Source organism: Brugia malayi (assembly GCF_000002995.4).
Source record: "Brugia malayi strain FR3 genome assembly, contig: Bm_v4_Chr1_scaffold_001, whole genome shotgun sequence".
Taxonomy (NCBI): Eukaryota; Metazoa; Nematoda; class Chromadorea; order Rhabditida; family Onchocercidae; genus Brugia; species Brugia malayi.
The window spans coordinates 12513670-12538651 of record NW_025062475.1 but is presented as its reverse complement, the minus strand read 5'-3'; the positions used below and the strand labels follow the sequence as shown (position 1 = coordinate 12538651).

Below are 24982 nucleotides of genomic sequence, written 5' to 3'. Positions count from 1 at the left end.
GTGGCATTATTGTTATATTCTCTTTATGCTTATGTTATGTAAAGTTTCTCTCACTTGACTACAATTATTTAATGATTATACTTAACTATGTCTATTATTGTTTAGTCTTACCCATTCCCACCAGGATTATTATTAGCTAAATAAAAGCAAAACACAGTATTTAATATTTAATTTGACTTCAAAAAGAATCAAACAATTACTGAAAATAATAAAATTATTTGTGAAAAGAATAGTAGGCACACGGCATGAGATTTCGTAAAATTTAAGATGAATGAAATATTTCTAAATAACTGAAACAATGAACAAAGTTTTCGCTTCTTCTTAACTTGCAGAGCCATCCGATATCACTTAAATGTCCTCTAATGCATGATATGATGTAAAATTTACCAGCACATAGAAATTATCAAATTAAACTCAGTTAACTTAAAATTTTGAAATTTAGACGAAGACCGGCATATCTGCAAATACCAAGAAGTGAATTCATTAACAAAAAATAAATATGTTTCTATTAATTTTGCTAAATAATAAGAAAAAAAGTCAAAGAAAAGAACTCGATAACATCTGAAATTTCGAAACTAATAATAAGGAAAACTTGAGTAGTTATTCAGAAATCAAGCAATATTTGATGAAATTAATCAGACACAGTTCTATGCATATATCCATGAGTGTATAGAATAAATGAAAAAAAGCATACCATTCCATCCACTGAAAAAGACTATCATAAAAGTTTTATTTATTTATTTAGGATCTAAAAAAGAACTGAAAATTCAAACCAAAAAAGCAAACTGAAATTTTTCGAATGATGAGATCGAATGGTAATACGATAATTTCACATTTCTGACAGATCAAAGAGTATGGTAGTAGTAATTCTCGGAATCTTTTCCATCAAAATTTCATTCTAAGTGCTGAAAATTGCTTACCTATACAATATAAAATATTGAATTTAAACAATAAAACAGTTTCGAAAGTTACAGTCCCAGCAATAAAATAGTGGATTTCCTTTAAGCAATATGTTGTGTTATGGATTTGAAAGCAATTCCTCCAGCTCGCTAAATTTTAATTCATATTCATTTCATTCCCTTCTAATGATTCCTTATAGTTATCGCAATTAGTAAAGAAGAGAAAACTGTAAGTAAGACAGAGAAGTAACTAGATTAATAGAAACAACGCAATAAAATGTGAAATAAGACTTCAAACATAATCTTATTACGATCATTCTTTATCGAATGGTCCTATCGATTTCACTGAGAGGACATCGTACAACCTTTTCTATGCGAATACTTTTATAGTATAGGAGAACTTTTGCACAGCATTGTAAATCTCAGAAACAGAGAGAGAGAAAAGAGAAAAAAAAAAAAAAAATGAATCAACATATTGAAGCCAGCAACTACAATTGTATGTTAAACATGTCTCATGTTGGATGAATATGTGTAGAACAGAATTCCGTACTACAATAACTATGTTTGCAAAATTCTGCAAGTATTGCCAAAAATTAAATTCTTTAGAATCTTTGAAATTTTTGTAACTAACCTCACTAGTGAAAATTAGGGACAAAAATTCCTATATAAAATTTATAAATTACAAAAAGCGGCTGGCCAATGACAATTATCAAAATGTGCGTTAAATATAGGGCGCTGGTGCGTTGCACAGAAAGTATTACCGCTGAATAACATTGAACACAATCCTGTTCAACCATTCATCAACTGATCACCATCGGCGATTTTTGGCAATACTGATTACATACAGAAAGATTATCATCACTGCATTGCGCGTATCCTTGTTCAACGATCATCTGATCAACACTCTTACCATCAGCGAAAATCTTTACTGTCGCAAACGGTACCATAATACAATCTGGATCTCCAAATAACTCCCAGTCGCTGACTGGTTCCACTTCTATATGTTCTGCACTAGTCAATACATTGCATATCATTGCTTGACTCTCACGACTCCATACATCACCGCCACTTTTCGGCTTAATTCCTGCTATCTGAAAGGTAAATCAAAGATAAATGTTCACAATGCACCTTGTCATATGAAAAAATAGTATACATATGTGAATTGCACATAATATGCATTAGCAAAATATGATAATACTTTAAATAGTGACAATGTACTATTAACTATAATACAACGGTAAGAGGATCCATTAACTGAAAACTGAACAAATCGTATATGTCATAAGGTAAAAAATATTGTTCCGGTTCTCAAAATGTTTTTTTACTAAGGATTTACCTTTGCTAAGATGAAACACGCAACGTAATTCAAAGTGGTTAAGTTTATGAGTCAAAAACTCGCTTACCCGAATAGAAAATCAAACTAACTTTACATTTCGCCATCAAAATTTTACGTAGTCCATTTGGAGTTTTTAGATGACGCATATTTGACTTCCGGACAATACCGAATAAGCCAATATCAACAGCATAGACACGAAAACAATCAGCGTCAACAGTGCTTGGACCAAGCAACTGTATACGTTCCCAATTAGAATCTGGACGCAATTTCGCAGCATAGAAACGCCCTGGTATTAACTCGCTGAATGGTGGAGGTGATGGTTGAGCTAAGGAATCTCGTTTCACTGCACTGGTTATGTAGTCCGGGATTGGATCCTAAAATACAAAATCATTTTAATTTAACTGTGCAAATTTGAGTCAAAAAAGTTCCATTCGAATTACATGTTTTTAGCAACATATGAAGACAATAGCTGACTGTGATGTAAACACAAATACTATAGCGAGAAACGTACAAATGAGCATTGTCGTATGTTGATATTATCAGCATCAAATACAGTCAAAATATGTGCAGCAAAGCGTTTCTTCGGCATCTCGCTCAACTCCATGGCAACTAATTCCACTCCTCCTACGGCTACTGGATATTGCGGCGACGCCGGTATTACTCTTATCACATTCCTGTAATTCTAATCAAAAAATATTATCTTAAATAAGCGACTATATTTAATAGAGAAAATCTTATCTATCACTGCAAATCCTTCATTTTATCATAAATACAATAGCATTATCCTTCTATTTACATTCGGACAAAACAAATTAAAGAAAGAACAAATATCCCATTTACTTGATATGTGCTTAAAAAACGGATAAATTTTCTGAACTTCATTTTAAAACTTCTTTCAATACTATATATAATATTTTCATATTTTGGCATGCACGAAAAACCAAAATCTCGAAGATGTTGTTTATATACCATTCAATCTCGTAATTTTTCTTTCGAATCAATGAAGAACCTACCTAGGAAATTTTAAAAAAAATATATGGGAACTCAATTGAATAAGCATGACGATAAAAGCAAGCAATTACATTCAAAATATTATGAAGTTTATGCTTTGTCATAATAACCTTTAAAATTTTCTTCAAGAAACTTACTGCTCGTATTCTTTCCGGTCCTTAATCCACATAATCGAGCTTTGAACATTGTATTTTATTAAACCATTTTCGATATAAGCGGATATGAATCGTAGCTAAAAAGCTAAACGCAAGGGAAGTTAGAACACAAAATGTTGTATACATTGTTTTCTTTTACATCACCTCATTTACTGATAACTTCTGAAAGCAGGAAGAGAAGATCAAAATTTTTTACGCGTCAAATGTCCAGAAAAAATTAGATTTTCAATCTAATTTACTACTCATTTTGAGAAGTGATTAGAACTATATGACAGAAAGAAAATCGAATTTCCAGCAACTTAAAGCACAAACGAATTAGAAAATTTATTGTTTTAAGCGCTATTTTGTAATAAACTATTAAATTTACAACTCACCAATATTTTGCAGACTATAAGCTAATTAAGATGCACGTTCGAACCAAAATTAATAAATATGTTATTTACTGATCCTACAGCTAGCTTTAATCACTAATTCCGTCTAGTTTTTTGAAATTTAAAGCTTCAACTTAGATTTCGAAATAAGTTATACCGGCAACGGAAGCTGAGTATGGCAAGCAGTTCGCAAAATACACAGCGATGGACCATTATCACACTTTTTGTCCAAAGTAATAATGAACGCATAAATGGGATATATTCTTGGGAGAGCATATTCCGCACGAAGACGTCGAATCGTTGCACCATTCACGTGTACTATTCGACCGCTATCCAATAATGTGAAATATTCAGGAACCTATTTGTTTTTTTTTTCTTTTAAAGAAAAGCGTAGAAGAAGAAATAAATGTTTATATTCAATGATAATAATGGAATTTATTTTTCTTTCTACTTTCATTCATTAAAATAAAGTCTTGTATAAAATTTACCATCATAGGATTTATTACTAAATACAAAAAATAATGAACACGTTTTTAGGATATAATTTCTAAAAAATTATAGTTTTTTTTAGGATATAATACAATTTCCTACCAACTATAAATTTCGACTATAACGAATTGATTGTACTGATGAATGAACAGTTTTCGGATTTTTACTCACTTTCAACAACGCCCGATACCAATGTCCATCCGATTCGCGAACTGCGTAAACACCACCAATCTCAGGTTCTATCACCGAATCACCAGAAGATTGCTCTTCGTAGTAAGAATTCATTGCTGATCGCAGCAGTTCGAAATTATTTTTTGTACCGGCCAACTGTACATAGATATCATCCGAGTCCTCATCACATTTCATCACAATAACGCTTACTGTTGACGGACAAATGATCGGTTCGAATGATAATATCGATTTCATCTGAAATGTATCCAAAAAACTTGAAATCATACGTCACTACTAATATTATTAATATTATTATTACTGAATGATTCATAGGCTGTTATAATTATTATTAAAACCACGAAGTGAACTGTCTTTTTCTACAGGCTAAAATCACAACGGTCAATAAATTTTTTTCCAATTGTAACTAAGTTATTGACATTGTCTAGAATGTTGTAATGTATTAGCAAAGAATATATACATTGCTTAACACGTTGACAGTTGCTCCCGATTTTATTACTAATTTCTTGTCATCGGGCAATCAAAATTATATTCTATAGTAAGCTCTTTGTTCAATTAACTTCCCTATTAGAAACCAAATCTACTTAGAATGTCCACATATTGTAGAGGTCTATAAATTAATCGCAATTACCTAAAATGGTTAGTAAACATCATCCGGATAGTGAAAACCATTGTCTTGCCTTAATTTTTGGTATTGCAAGCTTTGTTCTTTTCAACTCTCAACAAACTGTAGTATATCAACAGAAATAACAGTGAAAGCAAAACTTCCAAAAAAAAAAAAAAAAAAATTGGTCACTTTGTTCATCTCTTTTATTTTATAAATACTATACGATATCGTAAAAGAATAAAGCTATTGTCGACACTGCGGAGTTACGATAGTAACAAGGACATACTATTAAAAACTTCCTCCGACTGCTTATCAAGCGTGATAAAATAACAAAGGCTGATCAAACAGCTTCTGAATTAATGTAAAATTATAAAAAATAGTTTTTCTGAAAGGAAAAATTTTGTTTAATATAGGATATTACCTGCTGAGCCAATTCTCGATCAGTAAGCCTAATTCGAGTTGCTTCCTTTGCTTTAGGCGATGCAAGTCCTTTCGTTATATCTGGAAGAAAAAAAAATAAACATCATAACAGTGAGAATTTCCTATAGAACTGATTAATAGAAATATTTAAAAAAATTTTATGAATACAAAATTTAAATTTTTGGATAAAACTTTAGAATAAAATGTCTCTAGAAAGTTTCACTAAATAAAAACGCAAGCAAATTTAATTTCTTACGAAGCCTTTTTATAGCAAAATTTTTTGTTGGAGCATAGGATTTTAGCAGAGATAAATATAGCCGAATACACTAGTCAAAATTTATTTTCAGCAAATGAAATCCCTATAAAAAAAAAAAAAAACTATAAACTTACTTAACGAATTACAAGGCGGTTCGATAATAAATGGTGGTGCATCGCGTTGACGTGTATAAACCATTGCAATTGGACCACGATTGACGACTTCAAATTCTTCTGCGACTCGTATATGGTCAAGCCAGTTATCTGGAAGCAACGGTCCTAAACCACGCGTTTCATAGCTGCAAAAATTCATATTGTCAAAAACATTTTTAATCTTAAACTTTTATGCGGAATCTATAAATGGGGTAAAAATTAGCTATAAATGTTAACACCACATTATTTTATATTTTGAAAACATTATTTCGAAGCACCTCAAACTTTAGGTGGAAAAAATGCACTGCAAATTAAATAGCAAACGATTAAAAATAAATTTTCAATGGAAGTCAAGGATTAAAAAAAGTAAAAATGGAATATACTAACTCTCAGCTATATATTATGGAAATCTATTTACCATCCTAATAATTGAAAAAGGAAGCTAATGAAAAAGCGAAGAGCTTGCTAATTGTTAAATTGCAAAAGATTCTTTAAATGAAAAGAAAAGAAAGTCGAAATTCATTAACCTTTCCTTATATATTTTCGCTAAATGTTCTACCATAACACCCGATGAAAAATTTGTTTTGATTAATTCGTACATCAGTTCACGAACTTCTTCCATCTCATCGCTTATATCCAAGTCTGTATTATCAGCTGAAAATTTTAATTCGATTAGAACTGATCAAAATCGATCACTATAAGTTCTTTATGGTAATGAGAATGAATTATCAATAATTTATTCAACAAAAATTGAAACTGATAATCTCCTGCTTAAGTGAATACTTCACTTGATTCAAATGTTATGAATGTAAAAAGAGAAAGTACTATAACTAAAATTGAAATTTCATCCAGTGAAAATTTAGACATGATACAAACTGGTAAAGAATGATTCTGATAGAATAAAGTAATTTTTGCGAAAACAGGAAGAAGTCTTCGTTGCTAAGAAATATCTATTCTTCGCCATCCGAAATAACAATAAATGAGTTAATTCTGCTGTGTATATTAACGGAAAGGGAATGAAATAATACACAAAAAGTTAAAAGAATATAAGCACTTAATTTAATTGCTCTCACCCTAGTTTTCTCTCCTTTCATGCTTGGCTTATTCTTTCAACTTGAAAGAGTAAAATTTTGAATTTATAACTCTTATTAACTTTTAAATCTAATTTTTTTTTTTTTTTTTTTGTTTAAGTTTGAGACGCATATCAAGGAAAGAATTTCATCAAGACGCTAATTTTTTCGAGAACTTCCTAAAAAATTTTCCATATGTTATAGAGAAACTATATTAGTACTTAATTACGCTAAACTTTGGTAGACTTCATGGTGGAAATAAAAATTTTAATTTGTTCTTTAATGTCAAGTTCTATGACTTTCAAGCTAAACAGATTCATTTCTGAAAGTCTTAGCAAATTTTTTTCAACACGCAAAAGAAGTAAAACGGAAAATTTTAAAGCAGAATTAGAAAAACTCTCCGTTTCGTTAAAAAAAAAAAAGTTAAAATAACGTTTGAAAACTGTTTCTGAAGCTAACAAATAAGCACCAGATCACATGTACATGAACTGTAAACAACTGACCTTTGTCAAATATTGTTTGTGGCATATTGATGAATCCTCGTGATGTCGTCATTCTCTCCTCCCGTGAGAATTTGAGCAATTTCAAACTTTTAAAAACTGCAATGAAACAACTCGCAGTGCAATTAATAGTTTATCTAAGACAAACAAAATGTTGTATCTTCCCGTAAGAATAGATTTCAGTTAAAATTTAAAATATGTATAAGTATATTGAGGAACCGCTCTATCAGATTAAAATGATGAGAGAATGGAATAATATTAATTGCAAATTCAAGAAACAAATTCGAGTCAAATTTTGTCCGAAGTAAGCGATCCTAGTGATGATTTCTGTTGCTGCTCAAAGTATTCAAACATACCAAAGAAACACTAAATGTTATAATAACTATAAACGATAATAATAATGATAACATGAGTAATAGGAGTAATAATAACAGTAATAACAATATCAGTATTACTAATAAGAAACTAATCAAAAATAAAAATAAAAATTAAACTCTCATAACTTCACGACTCATTCATTAGATGGAGGACAATGATTTTTTCTAAATCTGTGCCAAATTCTACAACTTTCAAGTTAAACAGATTCATTCCTGAAAGTTTCTTCTTCTGCAAGCAAAAATACGAAAAATAGAATTGCAGAAGAATAAAGAAATAGGAAAACGATGTATAAAAATTGGAATTTGTTCAGATTATGAATGAGTAAAAAGGTCTCTCCAGTAAAATACATACATATATCAATAAACAAAAAATGCATAATTAGCCATAATTTCCAAATCGAAAAAAAAAAAAAAAAAAACAGATAAATTCGTTAATTTATGCGCTCTCCATAGTTATACCATTTCAACTGCACCTTTTTATCTTAGAATTTTTTGTAGAAAAGATTTTATTCAATTTGCAAATTGATTTCGATTAATTAAATTAAATTTTATTATCAACAATAATAAACATATGGTTGAAAAAGTTGGTAAAGTTCAGAAAATATTTGAAATATATAATATATATACCAATACACATATATATATAATTAGTTAAATATCACAACAGCTAATTAATTTGATTGGTCATTATTAAATTGAATTTTTTCCGTCTAAATTTTTGAACGACAGTGTTATACTATCTTTAGATGTTCCTCTCAGAAAGCATCCTGAAAATCTTACAGTTCAGATCCTCTGGTCAACATTACTTAACACTTCTTAACTTCTGGAAACAAAATGAAAACAAAATTTCTTTTTTCATACTAACAAAGAGTCACTCCTTTTAGCCATTAATTAGATATATGTATGCAGGATGGATAATACAATGTTTCCAGGAATATATTAAATTAGTTAGGTTTCATTATTAAAATTAGGTCAACTTAATTCATTCCTTCAACTTAATTCAACATTTCTCTTCAAATGAAACTTTTTTTTTTTTTTGTTTGTTTTTGATATTTAACTCTTTGGATTTAAAATAAAATTAAATATTTCTGCTACTCGTTCTAAGATAGTTAGAACAACACTTAGACAATCGATTACGATGGAAAACAGATAAGCGATATGTCAGTAAATGAATGACTGCTCCAGAGGTTACAGGTCACTTATCTAAGTGTCCCATGTTTATGCGACATCTCACATGACGCTCTGCTGTGTATGTGTATTTACACATATGTATGTACGTGTATGTGCGTGCGTGTATGTATACGCATGAGCTAGTGAATAGGTAGGTGTACGTCATGTCTGTAGATAATGGACAGGTAGAGATGAGACAGGTGTGAATAGCTCCTCTAACTCGAAAGTGGATATACGTATGAGCTAGTGAGTAGGTAGGTGTACGTCATGTCTGTAGATAATGGACAGGTAGAGATGAGACAGGTGTGAATAGCTCCTCTAACTCGAAAGTGGATATACGTATGAGCTAGTGAATAGGTAGGTGTACGTCATGTCTGTAGATAATGGACAGGTAGAGATGAGACAGGTGTGAATAGCTCCCCTAACTCGAAAGTGGATATACGTATGAGCTAGTGAATAGGTAGGTGTACGTCATGTCTGTAGATAATGGACAGGTAGAGATGAGACAGGTGTGAATAGCTCCTCTAACTCGAAAGTGGATATACGTATGAGCTAGTGAATAGGTAGGTGTACGTAATGTCAGCGACGGAAACGGAAAGCGAGAAATTAACGGACGGAAACTCTCGGATAATGTGGCCGTTATGAAATGGAAATGGCAGTGAGCAGTTGCAGAATGAAATCTCACCGTGAATTGGCTGGTGTGGTGACATTTTGCGGAGTGGGCGACATCGAAGTGACAAACACTGAGTTTCTGAACTTTCACCCTTTTCTTCTTCATTCTTTATCAGGACAAAAAGCTTAGAGAAGTTTGAGAGTTGAGTTCATTTCTTTTTTGGTTCTGTCTAAGTTGGATTTTAATGAAAGTATTTCTTTTGGGTGAATGATTAGATCGACTCAATTAAATGCAAGATAGTTGTCTGGGACGGATGGATCAGATCTGTTTAGCTTATTTTTTAGAAAAAAATCAAGTGCTTGATATAATTAATGTTATCAGTTAAAATCATCTCTGATACGATTGATCAACTAATCAGGAATTCCAACGATCATATCGGAATTTTAGATTTTCGTTTTTGTCTACAGCACGTAAGAGAAAATGTGAAAAGGGAATAGACGGGAGACTGTGGTAGCATTTCTGAAATACTTTATTTTTCCTGTCATACAGTTTTTCATGTATTATCGTGACACGCTATATGAAAGTTACTTTGAAATTATACAATCTTGAAAATTTAAACTGGAATTTCTTCAAAATCAAAATGATGTTTTTAGACAGGCGAATGAAAAAGTGGTTTAATTAGAGGTAAAACTAGAAATATTTTCGCTAAATTAATTGACAAAATGTTTTTAGAATTGTGGATGAAGATTAATCAGGAATTGACGCGGACAAATGAAACAATTCAAACGAAATATCGACAAAGATGGTGCCGGGTTTGTGTTATTGATAACTCGATTACTTGTCTGGTTAGATGCATATATGCATTCACTTGATCTACAACACTAAGATCTTTTTATCATCACTGTTGATATACTTGATACGAATATAAATCTAAATTAGGTTATTGAACAATCTGCAGCACTATTTCTGAACATGTAATATCTATTTGATAATGTTGTTATTTCTGTTTACAAAGTTAGAATGAGTTACTCTTCATCGAGATTTATTTTCTTCAAATCCTGTGGTTTTCCCGATATCTCTTCTCTTTTAATACTCTTCGAAGGTAAGTACCATACAGTCTGTCTGATTTCCATTCGTATTTTATTGTTTTTTGTTTTAATAATTCCCAGATAGTTCTTGAATAAATCTGACAGTCATTTTTGCAGAGAGGTGACAATATCATGTGATGAAGCAGAGGATATGTGGCATGTTTATAATTTAGTACGTGTTGGTGATAGAGTCCGATGTACAACAGTTCGAAAGGTTACAACGGAATCAAACACTGGTAGTACATACAGGTAATCTTTTAATTCTTTGTATTCAATTCAAAAAAGACTTACTGATTGGATTTTTTTCCAATATTTATATCAGTGGTGAATTAATAAACCTAGTTTTATAGTTTTCTAAATTTTTTTTTAACGTTTTTCTTCATTTAGTTCATCGGTAATTTCCATAAAAATTGACCTTATTATTTATTCTATTGTCTGCATAATAACTTAGATTTCACCCAAATTTACAAAAGCCAAAATATTGATTTATTTTTTTCAGCCAGCGGGTGCATACTGTTTTATCGATTTCCATTGAAACCGTTGATTTTGATCCCATAGCTTGCATCTTGCACCTGAAAGGTAGAAATGTTGCTGAGAACCAACATGTGAAAATGGGACAGTACCATACATTGGATATCGATGTTGGGAAGAAATTCAAATTGTGGAAACCACAATGGGATTCGATAGATTTGGATCGCTTGGACTTGGCACTTGATGTACGCTTTAACTTTGTAAATGTCTATAAAACTGTTATTGTAAAAATTTCTAATATAAACTATGAATTATGCTGTTATTTGGGCCATGTTTAACTAACTTTTCTAAGCTCTTCCATTAATCTTGATCATACAACTTAGTATTTCGTGCAGTAAGAAACTATCAGTGTAAGCTATTATACAACATACTTATGTTTCAGATACCAGTACTAGTTAGATCTCCAAAGCTGTACACATTTTTGAGTTACCATTCTTTTCCATCTTACATATCTTTTCTTCTTGGTTTCATTCATACAAAATATATGAAATCCCCGTTATAGTTTTTATATTGTCATTTATATAGATTTCCACTTCACTTTTTCTTAATTTATGGATTTAGCCATCCCGAACTGCTGATGTAGCTGCTGTTGTAATGCATGAGGGTTTGGCGAATTTATGCCTCGTGACGGCGCAGATGACCATCGTCAAGGCAAAAATTGACATGCAGGTTGGTAACATCATTTTGCATTGCAATTAAAAATAAAGATTGAGTGAATATATATGTGAATAGCAATTTGAAATAATTTAATTAGCATATCCAATAAGTTTGCAGAATGCTTTTAGATTCCGAGGAAAAGGAAGGGTCTTTCAAGTCATCACGACAAGGGTATACAACGTTTTTATGAAGCTATTGCAACGGCATTTGTTAGGCATGTGGACATGAAGGTTGGTCACTTCTCTCGAAAATTTTCGAAACATTTCATTCATTCATTCCAGCGAATTAGTTCCATCTTATATTTTAGATAGTTAAAAGATAGTTAAAAAAAAATTTTAGATAGTTAAATGTGTATTGATAGCTAGCCGTGGCTTTCTCAACGAACAATTTCTTAATTATTTGATGCAGTATGCCGACAAACATGGGAACAAGTTGATTTTAGAAAGTCGTAGCAAATTTTTACTTGTCCATGCCAGCAGTGGCTTTAAACATGCACTTAAAGAGGTGCTGTCAAATCCTAGTGTGGCAACCGCTCTCTCCGATACCAAAGTAAGTGTTATGACAGTAAAGTGGTCGACTTCTTTTTAACACTTTTTCCCGACTTCTTAGGGTTTTTGTTTCTTGGAAAACTTAGAGACTGACAATGCACACATGTGTGGAACTTATGAGGATTACGAATCTAAGCTAACAGATTTAACTAATCGATGAAAATATTGATTGGATGTTATTTGCAAATCATTACTTATTACAGGCTCAAGTTGAAGTTAAGACACTTGACATGTTTTATCAGCTAATGGCAACTGATCCATCGCGTGCCTTTTATGGTTATAAGCACGTGTTGATGGCTAACCAACAGCTTGCTATCGACACCTTGTTGCTATCCGACTCGTTGTTTAGATCAAATGATATCCAGCTAAGGAGGAAGTATGTTGAACTGGCAGAGTCTGTAAAAGAACAGGCAAGTTGAAACAATTCGTGGGACTTCCAGTCTTTTTGAAATCAAAAGCCTTAAGTTCATTTCTCCAGCTAACTCTTCTCAATTTATCAAACTGAATACACTATGTTCTCAAAGCTCTGAAAAGGAGACCAATAACACTCTAAACCAACCAACTTTCTATCTCTAATTAAAACACTGTCGGTGCCAATAGCGTTCTGTGTTTCATTAGATCAGTTAAGGGTATCCGATCAATTTCTCTTACGCTATAACAATTTTGTAGGGGTCGAACGTGTTGATATTCTCGTCAATGCATGTGTCGGGTGAGCAACTTAGCGCACTGGGTGGCGTGGCTGCTGTTTTAAGATTTCCATTGCACGAACTGGAAGATGAGCAAATGTCCGACAGTGAGCATAGTGAAGACGATAACAATATCAAGAATTAATTTATTTGTTTCACCGGACGGTTTTTATAAAATTGCTTCCAGTAATAACTTTTGTTCACATGTGCTAAACAATCTTTCAGATAAATATTATAAATATGAATGTATATTTTCTGCACGATCACTTAGATCTTATGTCATTCACGTCGAAAAATAGGATTCAATTTATAAAGTACGAGAAACGGGTGAGGCCCGTTTTCATCGAATCATCAATTCACCCGCATGCGTCCTAGTTTTAAAAAAATAGATGATATGGATCGTGCATACTAGAACTTATATGTGGATAAAGAAAAAACTCAAAAAGCAAAAAGGACATAAAGACAAATACGAATAACATATAAAATATGAAGTCCGTCATACTAGAACAGAAAGAAATGAAATAAATAATCACGAGATATTTTGTTCATTCTGGTGAATAAACTATCACAATTGATGACCAAATAAACGGAACCAATGAATACCATAAAATCTGAAAAGAACATGTATGCTAGTTTGGAAATGAATATTGTAAAAGAATAAGATCAAAAGATACTTACATCGTTGGAATTACCATCGATAAGACAAAATATATTTTAAAAATATGCTGTAAGAAAAAAAAAAACAATGAAATGTTATAAAGAAATTACAATAAACTGCAAACTTACAGTAATAACAATGAGTGCATGTGCTGAATTTACATGTAGTCGTCGTCGGTATCCCATTTATGTGGGACACAAAACATTGGATCATTATCACTAATAAGAAGTGAGGGGGTATCATTGTTTCCCTCTTTTATATCATCAAACAAGATAAATGAGGGAGAGGAAGGAGTGAAATGTTCTGTTGTATCGGACGATTTCGATGCACAAAAAGAATAACCGGACAATTGTTCACAGTTAGATTCATGATCACTTTCCATATTAAAATTAACGCAAGAAGCTGACTCTTCATATTCCACTGCGTTATTTATGGCTGTATCGGTACAAGGAGAAATCGGCGTCTGGGGCTCTGGGTCCGGTTTCAAATATTCCGGTGCTATAATGATATCTGGTGTTGTGCAATCCACTCGATGCGTGTTGCACTTCTCCGGGCATTTCGTTTTAGCGGCATCCGACGCTGCAGTTGTGTCATCAATTTCACTAAGTATCTTTGAACAGAATCGCTCGAATTCAAGTGTCGTTCCGCCAACATCTTGCAACGTCGAATCTGCTCCATCAGCTGCGCAGATTTCCCCGATGATTTCCTGCATTTCATCACTAGACAGAAAAGCATTAAAATCGGCAATGAACGCATCACCGCCTGTTCCCTCTGCTGGGGACCGCGAATGGATTCGGCAGATCCAAGGGACGATGATGCCGTGTTACTACTACTAGTTACTTCTGTCTCAGAACATTCGTCACGTTCCCGGTTGTTATTCAACAAGTTCTCCAGCTCGACATTTTGACTCTTTAGCTCTTCACATGTTTTCTTTAAGCACTTATTTTCCTCACGCAATTTGCTGTTTTCTAGGATAAGCATTCGAACGGCTTCTTCAAGTTTGCTTGCACGATATTTCTTGCGATCACGTGCTGTCTGTGCAGCTACGCGATTCTTTAACTTACGTCGATTCTGTTTCTCCTCCGCAGTCAAATGATTCAAACGCTCACGTTTTCGAACTGTATGTTCCCCTGAAGCTTCCAGACCAAGTAGCTCTTCAATAGGTTGCTGAAGCACACTAGTTTTAGCCGATCTTTGCACATCTTGCACCGGAATAACTGTACGCAGTGACTGTCGTCCTACCACAGTAAGTGGCCGTGCTGTACAATAACGCGGTAAGATAGGTGCAGATACATTCCGTGTCTTAAGAATTGTCGACGAGTAGCTAGGTGTAGCCACAGTTTGCGGATGTAAAATATAAACGGACATCCTCACAAAAACTTGTCAAAAAATATTAACGCTTTATATCACGTCAAACGTTAGAAATGTATTACGGAATAAAGAAGTTCTCGTTAACTGCAATAGGAAGTACAATCGTATCCAAATCGATGCTATACTCCCATAAGCCACCCCACAACAGCACCTTTTGTGCCACGTCACACAACTTCATTGGATATCACAGCAACTTCAGCTTTCTTCCTTGCCATCGTAACCATCCACTCCCACTCACCCGCACGCACGCACGCACGCACACACACAATATATTGATTAGACTAATCGATAAATATAGCAATGAATGGTGAAGGAGACAGTGCGAGTCGACGATGATGACTCAGTGGTGCAACGGATGCATGCATGACACACGGGACACTCAATAACATACATCCCTTGGTGTTGTCGCTGGCATTCGAAAGGAGCTGGTCGAGTGAGTGGAGTGAGCCGTTTGCATCGGGGTGATGACCTTTGTGTGGCGCAGATAAAAGAAATTTCGAGAGAATCAACAATGGCGGTAATCTTACAATCTGGTCCGACGAAAAATATCACTCAGATTTGTTGTGGTAGAATTGATATAACAGATTTCAATATAAAATCGCGCATCAGACGGTCACCTTATGATATATAAATTACGGTGAGGGCGAAAGCATGATATGAATCAGAACTAAAATATATTTCAACATATAATACAAATAATGACATAACAAAGCAGTTAAAGCATAATCAGGACGTGAGAAGATTGCTCATCGTGATATGTTAATAAATATAATAGAAAAAGTAAGAAACATTCAAATACTCCTAGTAGACATCTTGGTGACAGTCAAAAATAATTTTTAGTACAATGTACAAGTTTAATTCACTGCTAAAAAACGTACATGCCAGGAACTACAATTCAATTGGAATTTATACGTTTACAATTAAATATGTTATTTTTAGCTAATTCACCACTTTTAATTGCACAAGTCAATTTCTGTATTAGGTTCTTGAGAAATGGATAAAAACAATGTCTGACATTAATATCACAATAGAGTCACCGTCACGTGAATGGTATGTTATATAAGATACTCGTCTAACATTTGTTTTAAAATCCAAAAGGCTAAAGTAGATTAAAGTGTACATAAAAATACATATTACCAAACTTCAGCTCCGGATTTTAAGACTTCATTTCATTGTCAAAATTTAAAACAAGAAATGGTATCGCTATTCACAAAGAAAACAAGTGCAAATATGGAGCTCTTTCTTTGTTCCCAAAAAACGCAGTGCTTAGGGAAATCGTAATAGCATTTCGATTAATACGGTCGATGGAAAATGAAAGGTCAAGGTTGTAGTCGTTAGAGTCATATATTCCCCGTTCAAAAAACCGTGCAATACTGAGGAGTTTATATATGACACATCACACACCGAATGAAAATATTGAACACAACCCAACCCCTATATATATATATATATATTTAAAACACCGTATACATATAAATATATATAATTTAGAACCACGAGGAAAATAACCCTTTATTCGAATGCGTTGGAGATAGATGTTTTGAAGCAGTAAATCGTGCCATGCTTTCCTTTTCAAGTGCATCGTATACAAAATCTCGTTTCTGAAACAGAAAAGTTAATGCTGATGATCTTTCAAGACGTTTTGATTTGCGGTCTCATATGAGTACAAGTACTAATGAATTCTTTCACTATAATGGGAAATTTGCAGCAAAATGAAAAGTAAAACCCAGTATATAACAATAATCAATGGATTAGTAGTGAACAAACTCATAAGACTGACTGTCGAACTTCTAACAATGACATCTCAAAATTAAAAATTTTTACTGAGCCTAGCAAGTTGCATTTGATTTTCATCTTACATCTGACAGTTCCGAACAGTTATGAAATGAATAGAAGCGTTTATTGTAATCAAAAAGCAAAGTGCCACGAAAGCAATGGTTTCTGCTATTTTATCCTCCTGGACTTATTTAGTTTAAAAATTTAGAAAATTTTATTGAAATTCTCACAAAAAGACGTCATGATGGCATGTTCAAACTGCTAAGTATATGGCTGCCCATACTATGGTAAGACTATAGCTCTACTGTAGTATCGGAAGCCATATGTTCAACAGTTATTTGAATTTAAAAATTTCAACACCACTGAAAGATTTAACATTTATGGGTAGTTAAAAGACAAGGTAAATTAGAAAATGTAAATCGGAAGTTCAGAAAAACCTAAAAATAAGATGGAAAATTTGGTAGAGAAATAATACATGTCAAGATTAAGAGAGCATATTTACCAGAGGAAAATAGCTCTGCAATATTTCGACGTATGAAACTAAAAGAGAAAAAGAAGCAAAACAAAAATAACAGCAGAAGCAGAACAAGCAGGGCTAGAAATTAGAACAAAAGTTACGTGAGACGCGTCTGGCACCTCGATGTAGACTCATCAAATCCTGAGGCAGGAGAAGATCCTAAGAGTTCAGCTATTCGTCGATTAAAGTACGTGAGTTGGGTTTAAAACGTCGCAAAACAGTTCACTTTCTATCTACCGTGGGGAAAGAAACTTGAAAAGATCTGTCTTTGGTACGAAAAGATCAAGATGAATCAATAAATTCTGTCCCGAAAAAACAACTGATAAAATATACTTTCAAAGGATATGAAATAAAGAAAAGGAGAGGACCCGTTTGGCCTATTTCAATTTGTCGCTATGAATAATGTGCAATTGGTCACCTTCAGAAGAGAATTGATTTCTTCGGTTTCGTTCTTAAGTCTATCGACCACTTCTTTGTACTTCTTAATAGCTTCAGTGTACTCTACTTGGAATTTGGACATTTCACTCTTCTTTTTAATCAACGCTTCTTCTGTAGTTGTCAAGTCACGCACCTATAAAAACCTTGTATTTGAAGTAAAGGTGCTAACCAATGATCATATGTCGGTAAAAATATCATCATTTGCAACAACGGAACCAAGTAATTCATGACTTACGCATTCCATTGAGATCGGTGAATCATTAAGTGGTACAAATTTCAGCTGATAGCGGACATCTTTAATCCAATTATCGCCGTATACGCACAAGAAATGATCACGTTGTTCAAGTGTATGAGCTCCGACTACTTCCAATGTATCAAGCAAATGAAATGGCAGTGGTGTTTCCTTATCTTCCATGTAAAATTTCATCGGAATAAATTCACTTAAATTAGCTCTATTGAATGGTACAAAGAAGATTTCAGCCACTGTGCAGCCTTTCCGTTTGTTGCTTTCCTGAAAACCATCAAGCGATAATATAATATTTCGTTCAAATTATGGGCTTGCCGTATGAGTGTATAACAATAGAACAAGATCTCGCATCCTGGGGATACTTTTAGATCGCTTGGTTACGAAAATGTGAATTGAAATTCGAAAGATCACTACCTGAATTATTCGAACACCACCTTCTTTGTCAAAAAGAACTAATTTGAATTTGCTCATTTGCGCTGACCGACAGATAACCATTAATCCATTTTTCTCCCACTGCGGTTGCATCGTTATCTTGAAAAAGTCAGCTTCCTGAAAACTTACTGAAGTTCACATCATTCAGTTTAAACTCGCAGAGAACTGCAATTACAACATAAATGTTTTTCTAAAACAGCCACCATTACATAAGCTGAAAGTTTGCTAGCAGTAGTACTCCCTATGATGCAAATTTGATAATAAAAGGAATATTTAAAAAAAAATGTCAAATTTACTTACTTGCTTACTAACTGAACCGTCATACGGTGTACCTTCCTTTAAAACAGTGTACTTCGCATCAGTTGGCGTTCCTTCACACAAACTGCGAGCTTGGGATAGGACTTTCGGCCCAATCTGAGTCGGGATTGGCACTCCTAATTTTGAAAACAATGCGCCAAAAACTCGCCCTGTAGTATTTCAAAGTATTTGATGTAAAATTGAAATTTCTTGAAGAAATCCTATAGATAGCAAAGTCAAGAACAAGTATTGAAGTAATAAAATCCGCAATTCAATAAAATTCATATATCATAGATCTTTAAAGTTACGAACATTAATCGATTTGATTCACCAACTTAGAAATTTCTACCTTAGTACCTACCAAATCTGATTCCCAGAAAAATGTTACATTGAAGATGGAAGCCAAAAAGGATAAGTCAAATTTCAGAAAATACAAAAATGATAAACAAAAAAAGCTAAAAGAGAATGAACATCGCATAAACCATACCAATGCCACCCATTTCACTAATATCTATCCCTTCGAAATCGACAAGAGCGCCTGAAGGACCACTTAAATCATATTGTCGCCTTTTGTTTGGATCTGATAATACTGCATATGCTATGGATATTTTTTTAAATTGTTCAGCAGCTGAAAACTTTTTTGTAAAATATTCTTTAAAGTCTCATGATCAAGACCCATATTAAATTAGTTTTTTAGTAACAATCGTTATGTTATTCATATCGTATATGAATAATCATCGTACCTTGCCTCAATTCATTTCACATCAAGTAATGAAAATATAGAGAAATGAATCCTCCAAATATTGACAATATATTATATTACTCCCATTATATCTCTGGATCACCGGAATCTCTCTAAAATTATTGAAATTCTTTGCTGCGAAGGAACTATATGTCAAAAGAAAAAAATAACCTTTTTGGTCACCGGGATTACGATCTGGATGAAATTTGAGCGCCAATTTTCGATAGTTATTCTTGATTTGTTGTTCTGTGGCATTCTTTTCTACTCCAAGAATTTCGTAGTAATCGATCATAGTATCTTTCCCACTCATTTTCTATATATTCTAATATTACGAATAAACGCACATCCTTCTTTTTAAAGTGAACAAAAAAATTTGATTATATCATGACATTTATTTAACCAGAAATAAAATACTTAATGAAAGATATGAATGTAACAAAGGTCAAAAAAGAAAAACACCGGATAAAATTATCTCTTTAATGTAAAAGTCGCACTTTACTACTAGGAAAATTTCGAGACAGATTTAAAATTTACATAATCAATTCTTAAACCAAATAGCACTGTGAAGAGTTGCCTCTTTCACTCTCTCCTCTTTCTTAATTTTATTTTCGTTCAACGAGTCACTCACTCCTCGCATGCTTTCTCAATATATTGCAATTTAAAATGATGGTTTTGTCCCTAGCATTTATCACTAAGCAAGATCATGCCCTCTGAATCACTACCTTATCAACATTTGACCACTAATCACTTCCTTATCAGCATCTTATCACTAATCACTCCCTTATCACCATTAACAACCCTCACTCACCACAAACTTTATGACTGTCACCGTCGACGATTCAGAACAATGCTTCATAAGCACCTGTGGTAAAAGGTGTCACGGCCATCCACGAAGTGTTTCGACCACTCCGTTTTCTCGGGTCACACGGACAGTAGTGGAAGGGAAGAGTGGGGTCATCCGATTTCCCTTAAGTTCCGTGCTCGTACTCTCCTCTCTTCTTCATTTGTTATTACCTCTTACAAGTTTGGGTATGATTGTGACGTATTTCTGTATGACTCTTCGGATTACTGACACTTTCTCGAATGACCTGGTTGTCTTGATTTGAGATTTTTTTTTTTTGGTTTCCCTAAATAAATCCAACTGACTGACAAACACAGTTCCTTTGTTTTGTATGAAAAAGATTTCTCTAATAACCTTAATTGCTGAAATGTTTGTGAATAAGCATGATTTTTCCATACTGCATATTTTTCTTTTTCACTCATCTTCGAATAAAAAAGAGAGATAGAGACAGTTAACAGAGAAGTAAAATAAATAGACGTCCAGTTGTTCAGACTGAATTGCAAATTATATTCATAAAAGTTAAATTTTTAAAATTTTCTGATTGAAGTTTTTGTACAAACTCTTCGTGTTGCGTCCTTTCAACTAACAAAATGTATTTGGACCTATCTATATGAAAGCAGACTAACTTTCGTTCTTTTTATTTCTTCACTATTTTGAAAATCTATTTCCTAAATTTGAACATTAAAATTTTTCATCATTGTTTAATACTTTTTATTATTTTCTTGATTCTGTTTAGTTCATATTTCTCTTTTAATTTGAATGCTTCTATAATTTTTGTGGAAGGTAACTCTACGGCTAGCCGATACATGTTGTTCCGAAATGATATCTTTTGTTTGCTTTTACTATTTTATTTGCATTCTGTTCTCAATAACTTGTTTAGAGTTATTTTAATGTTTAGTTCCGTCTTTGTTTTACTGGCTTTTATTTGATTTAATAATTATGGGCTGTTTGGATAATTTTCGTTATTTTTTTGCCATGTGTTTTGTTTGGATTTTTTTTTGATATTAGATTTTTTTTTTTAATAACAACATAGTCAGGTCACCTATGCCTGTATACATATATGCTTTACTTTTGAAACTGAGTGCAGCTATTAAAAGTTGCATATTTTCAATCACATTAGGTATGTATTTAGTTAAAACATTATGGTAACGTGTGTGTGTCTACAGAGCGCTCGTGTTTAAATATCTGATATTTATAAATGTACATATTAAACGTTACATAATTTTTAGATGTCACGACGTTTTCGTCAACTTGAAGGTGTCGATAAATTATTGTCGAAGAAGCGTAGACTAACTTCAAGAACATCAGAGAGCTCAAATACATCTAAGGAAGAATCATTTCCAATTTCACCCAAAAAAAAAGATGCTTCAGAACAGGTTTATGTCCTTTCTTTATTTTATCCTATGTAAATTTTTCAAAATTGCTATCAAAACATGGTATATACATTGTTTTTACAGGTCAAATCAAAATGGACAAATCGTGAGCGTGTTCTGATTTTTTGTTCTCGTGGTGCATCCTATCGTATGCGTCATCTAATGAAGGATTTCTTAAATTTAATGCCTCATAGCAAATCGGATAACAAAATGGACAAGAGGAATAGTTTGGTATTAATTAATGAGATTGCTGAGATAGCAAACTGTACCAAATGTCTGTATTTCGAAAACAGAAAGCATACGGTAAGCATAGAAAATTACGGTATATATAATTACTTTCACTGTAGAACAGATAATCTAAATGACTCACTGTACTTCGTATTAATGGGATCTCCAAGTGATCTTACAGCTACTCAATAAGTCAGATCATTGTATTTGGAATTAAAACACTTATTGCGCAATGTTATAATAAGACATTAAAAAACGCCAGTAAAAATTCATTACTGATTTTGCTAGTAGTCTCAGACTATTCAGTTGATATCAGTTATGGTTATCTGGGAATGACTAAAGGAATGCATAATGATTCATGGATCGCTATGAACAATTTTATTTGAGGATCTATACTTATGGATATCAAATACAACACACGGTCCATCTGTAAAATTTCTGGTGCATAATGTGCACACGATGGATGAAATGCGGATGTCTGGTAACTGTTTGAAGGGATCGCGACCGGTGCTTTCGTTTGACTCTACTTTTGATAGCCAGCCACACTTCTCACTTATCAAGCAACTTCTAATGCAGGTCACTCTTCCAAATTTTCACTCTGACTCCAATTAATATATTTCATTTAATATCAGCTCCAAACAACATGTATCATATGTTAAGTTGTATTGTGCACTGTTGTTTGCAGACATTCAGTACGCCATATCATCATCCCAGAAGCAAACCATTTATTGATCATGTTTTCACATTTTCAATAACTGCAGATGGTAAAATATGGTTTCGAAACTTTCAAATTGTTGATGAAACACTTGAACTTCAGGAGATCGGTTTGTTGCCAAGTTAAAAGTATTTTAGTGTTGACATTTGTTCTAATTTTTTTGCACGTGAAAGAAATCAGAAGCTAATAAGGCTAATACTTCTGTTGATGTAATAAATTGTTTTTATTTGCTATGAATTGGGAAAATATATCAATAATGATTATTGTAGGACCACGCATGGTATTGGAAATTATTCGCATTTTCGATGGGTCATTTGAAGGCTCCGTTTTATATGATAACCCTAATTACGTTAGTCCGAATAAGGTCCGGAGTGAAATTAAGAAAAGGCATTCTCATAAATATGTCATGAAGAAGCTGGCTGAAAAAGTAATTTATTTGATCTACTGATTACTCCTGAGATGTAATTCTCAAAATTTCTAAGAAATGTTCTCACAATAAATAATTGTACACGGCATGTTTTTATGGTTTTTTTTTTATTTTTATTTTTTATTTTAGGCCCATGGAATAAAGTTAGCGGAACAAGCGGCTGTGAAAATGCCCGATCCCTTGGGTGAAGTTTTCGATACTGAAAGAATACTTGATAATCCCCGAGCAAAAGAAATCAAGCGAATCATAGAAAAGAAGAAAAAGACGAAGAGTAAAACAAGGGAAAATTACACTGCGGGTTAAACCTATTAGTGTTTTGTTGAGCTGTTGTTTGGACTGTACTATTTACTGTGTTATGTAAAGATCATTTTTACAGTTTTTATTTGTTGACTAGTAATTTTCATATCAACCACTTCCTGAAAGTACATAAAAATGAAAGAATATGAGAACCTGTAAACAAGAAAGCAATTAAGGAATGTTTTGTTATTCAACTCCACTTTGTTATTCCTTCATAGATCACCAGTAGATCAGCAATGATACTCTTGTTCTTACCGTGGGTGCAGACGTTAAATGCAGATTTAGGAAACAAACTAGTGCTGAGTTTCTTCTGAACGAACAGTTCTTGGCCAGTTCCTGATGCAATACGTTCCGGAATTTTCGTGGTTTATGAATTTATAAATGATGATTTTTACAGGAAAAGCTAATACGGAACTGTTATGTTGTTGTGATGCTACGTTATATAAAAACGTCTTAATAATGCTGTTCATTTAGTAAGAAATTTTACCGTGCACACAAACTAGCAAGCTCATACAAAAATGAAACAATGAGAGATACAATATGTCAGTTGAAGTATTTGTTGATATAAAGAAATCGTACGACACTAAGAAGTGTCGTATGCTTTATTATGAGGCGTAAAAAGAATATGTTTCAGTGTATTGACACTGAAAAACGATTCCGTAACAAAGAAACTTAATCCAATGCGGACCTATAACATTGAGTGCAGAATGATTCTGCGTCTTTAGTAATACAAAAAAGATTTTACAAAATGCTTTAAAAGACTGGGTCATTAAAAAGTAATCAAAACATGGAAACATATGATAATATTTGAAATACATTAAGAGACACTATTTGAAAGCCTCGAACATGCATGTGCAACAAGGAATGTTCCTTATTCAACTCGAGATCGAGAGATTGCAGTTTTAGTCTTTCTTCGCTGTGCTACCTGTGCTAGTAGTTCCCTTTCTTTTTTCCTGACCGCTAACACAATAATTAACTATTTTCCTGGTATCACCTTCTGGATGCGAGTGCTTATGTTCATACTGTTCAGCCTGGAAATTGTTAAAGAATTTATGTAAAGTATATGTAGTGAAGTACTGGTGGTTCACATACTAAAGAAAAACTTCCAGTCATTTTTGTTCAGATGCTATATAGATTTTTAATTCTTTAATTAATATCTTTTAATAAATCCTTAGAGAACTCAATGGAATTGTATGTGGGAATAATTAATTACAAATCAGATCTTCAACTTAAGGAAGTGTTAATATCACTACAGTGTCAAATGCTAATTTCAGCTTCGTTCTAACCTTTGTTCTTTTACCAGCACCTTTGCCAAATTTGTCAAGATTCGTTTCGCCTTTTTCAAATTCAGCTGCAAGCTTCTCGGCATTTGACATTTTTCGTTTGTTCTTCTGATTCACTTCTACAAATATCGAAAACCAAAAAAATAAAGTCACGCCAAACTTGCCATGTGCATAAAAAAGGCAAAACGAGAACATGAATGAAAAGGAACAATGCT

The 24982-nt window shown here is 33.0% G+C and overlaps 6 protein-coding genes across 11 annotated transcripts; 2 read left to right on the top strand and 4 right to left on the bottom strand.

Moving 5' to 3' along the window:
* Window positions 1–1699: 1699 nt before the first annotated feature.
* Window positions 1700–7510, bottom strand: Bm11995 (Conserved hypothetical protein, putative; the record flags this gene model as incomplete). The annotated part of the gene is made up of 10 exons (XM_043077651.1): window positions 1700–1990; window positions 2325–2609; window positions 2747–2909; window positions 3384–3478; window positions 3930–4130; window positions 4433–4687; window positions 5479–5558; window positions 5868–6031; window positions 6413–6539; window positions 7459–7510. 10 exons carry the CDS (start codon window positions 7508–7510, stop codon window positions 1700–1702), a joined length of 1713 nt encoding a protein of 570 aa, XP_042933585.1.
* Window positions 7511–10386: 2876 nt separating this feature from the next.
* Window positions 10387–13270, top strand: Bma-pelo-1 (the record flags this gene model as incomplete). 4 transcript variants are annotated; one of them, XM_043077647.1, is made up of 8 exons in its annotated part: window positions 10387–10427; window positions 10821–10952; window positions 11203–11419; window positions 11796–11903; window positions 12020–12121; window positions 12231–12440; window positions 12643–12849; window positions 13109–13270. In XM_043077647.1, 8 exons carry the CDS (start codon window positions 10387–10389, stop codon window positions 13268–13270), a joined length of 1179 nt encoding a protein of 392 aa, XP_042933581.1. The 4 variants fall into 4 exon arrangements, with proteins under 4 accessions (XP_042933581.1, XP_042933582.1, XP_042933583.1 ...); XM_043077648.1 differs by lacking the exon at window positions 12231–12440; XM_043077649.1 differs by lacking the exon at window positions 10387–10427 and having other exon boundaries at window positions 10855–10952.
* A 356-nt stretch (window positions 13271–13626) lies between these two features.
* Bma-xbp-1 (bZIP transcription factor family protein) lies at window positions 13627–15151 on the bottom strand (the record flags this gene model as incomplete). The annotated part of the gene is made up of 4 exons (XM_043077646.1): window positions 13627–13736; window positions 13912–13934; window positions 13987–14252; window positions 14387–15151. 4 exons carry the CDS (start codon window positions 15149–15151, stop codon window positions 13627–13629), a joined length of 1164 nt encoding a protein of 387 aa, XP_042933580.1.
* A 1490-nt stretch (window positions 15152–16641) lies between these two features.
* Window positions 16642–19913, bottom strand: Bma-dnj-16 (the record flags this gene model as incomplete). 2 transcript variants are annotated; one of them, XM_001900873.2, is made up of 7 exons in its annotated part: window positions 16642–16755; window positions 17866–18018; window positions 18121–18396; window positions 18547–18681; window positions 18865–19031; window positions 19349–19489; window positions 19775–19913. In XM_001900873.2, 7 exons carry the CDS (start codon window positions 19911–19913, stop codon window positions 16642–16644), a joined length of 1125 nt encoding a protein of 374 aa, XP_001900908.2. The 2 variants fall into 2 exon arrangements, with proteins under 2 accessions (XP_001900908.2, XP_042933579.1); XM_043077645.1 differs by lacking the exon at window positions 19775–19913 and having other exon boundaries at window positions 19349–19361.
* Window positions 19914–21673: 1760 nt separating this feature from the next.
* Window positions 21674–23490, top strand: Bm14005 (Brix domain containing protein; the record flags this gene model as incomplete). Its single annotated transcript, XM_001900872.2, has 6 exons — window positions 21674–21820; window positions 21902–22120; window positions 22433–22621; window positions 22731–22869; window positions 23030–23187; window positions 23317–23490. The coding sequence occupies 6 exons, from the start codon at window positions 21674–21676 to the stop codon at window positions 23488–23490; spliced, it is 1026 nt and encodes a 341-aa protein (XP_001900907.1).
* Window positions 23491–24386: 896 nt separating this feature from the next.
* Window positions 24387–24962, bottom strand: Bm11999 (the record flags this gene model as incomplete). Of its 2 annotated transcripts, none has more annotated exons than XM_043077644.1 (2): window positions 24387–24515; window positions 24771–24962. In XM_043077644.1, the coding sequence occupies 2 exons, from the start codon at window positions 24960–24962 to the stop codon at window positions 24387–24389; spliced, it is 321 nt and encodes a 106-aa protein (XP_042933578.1). The 2 variants fall into 2 exon arrangements, with proteins under 2 accessions (XP_042933578.1, XP_001900906.2); XM_001900871.2 differs by having other exon boundaries at window positions 24771–24860.
* Between the last annotated feature and the right edge of the window lie 20 nt (window positions 24963–24982).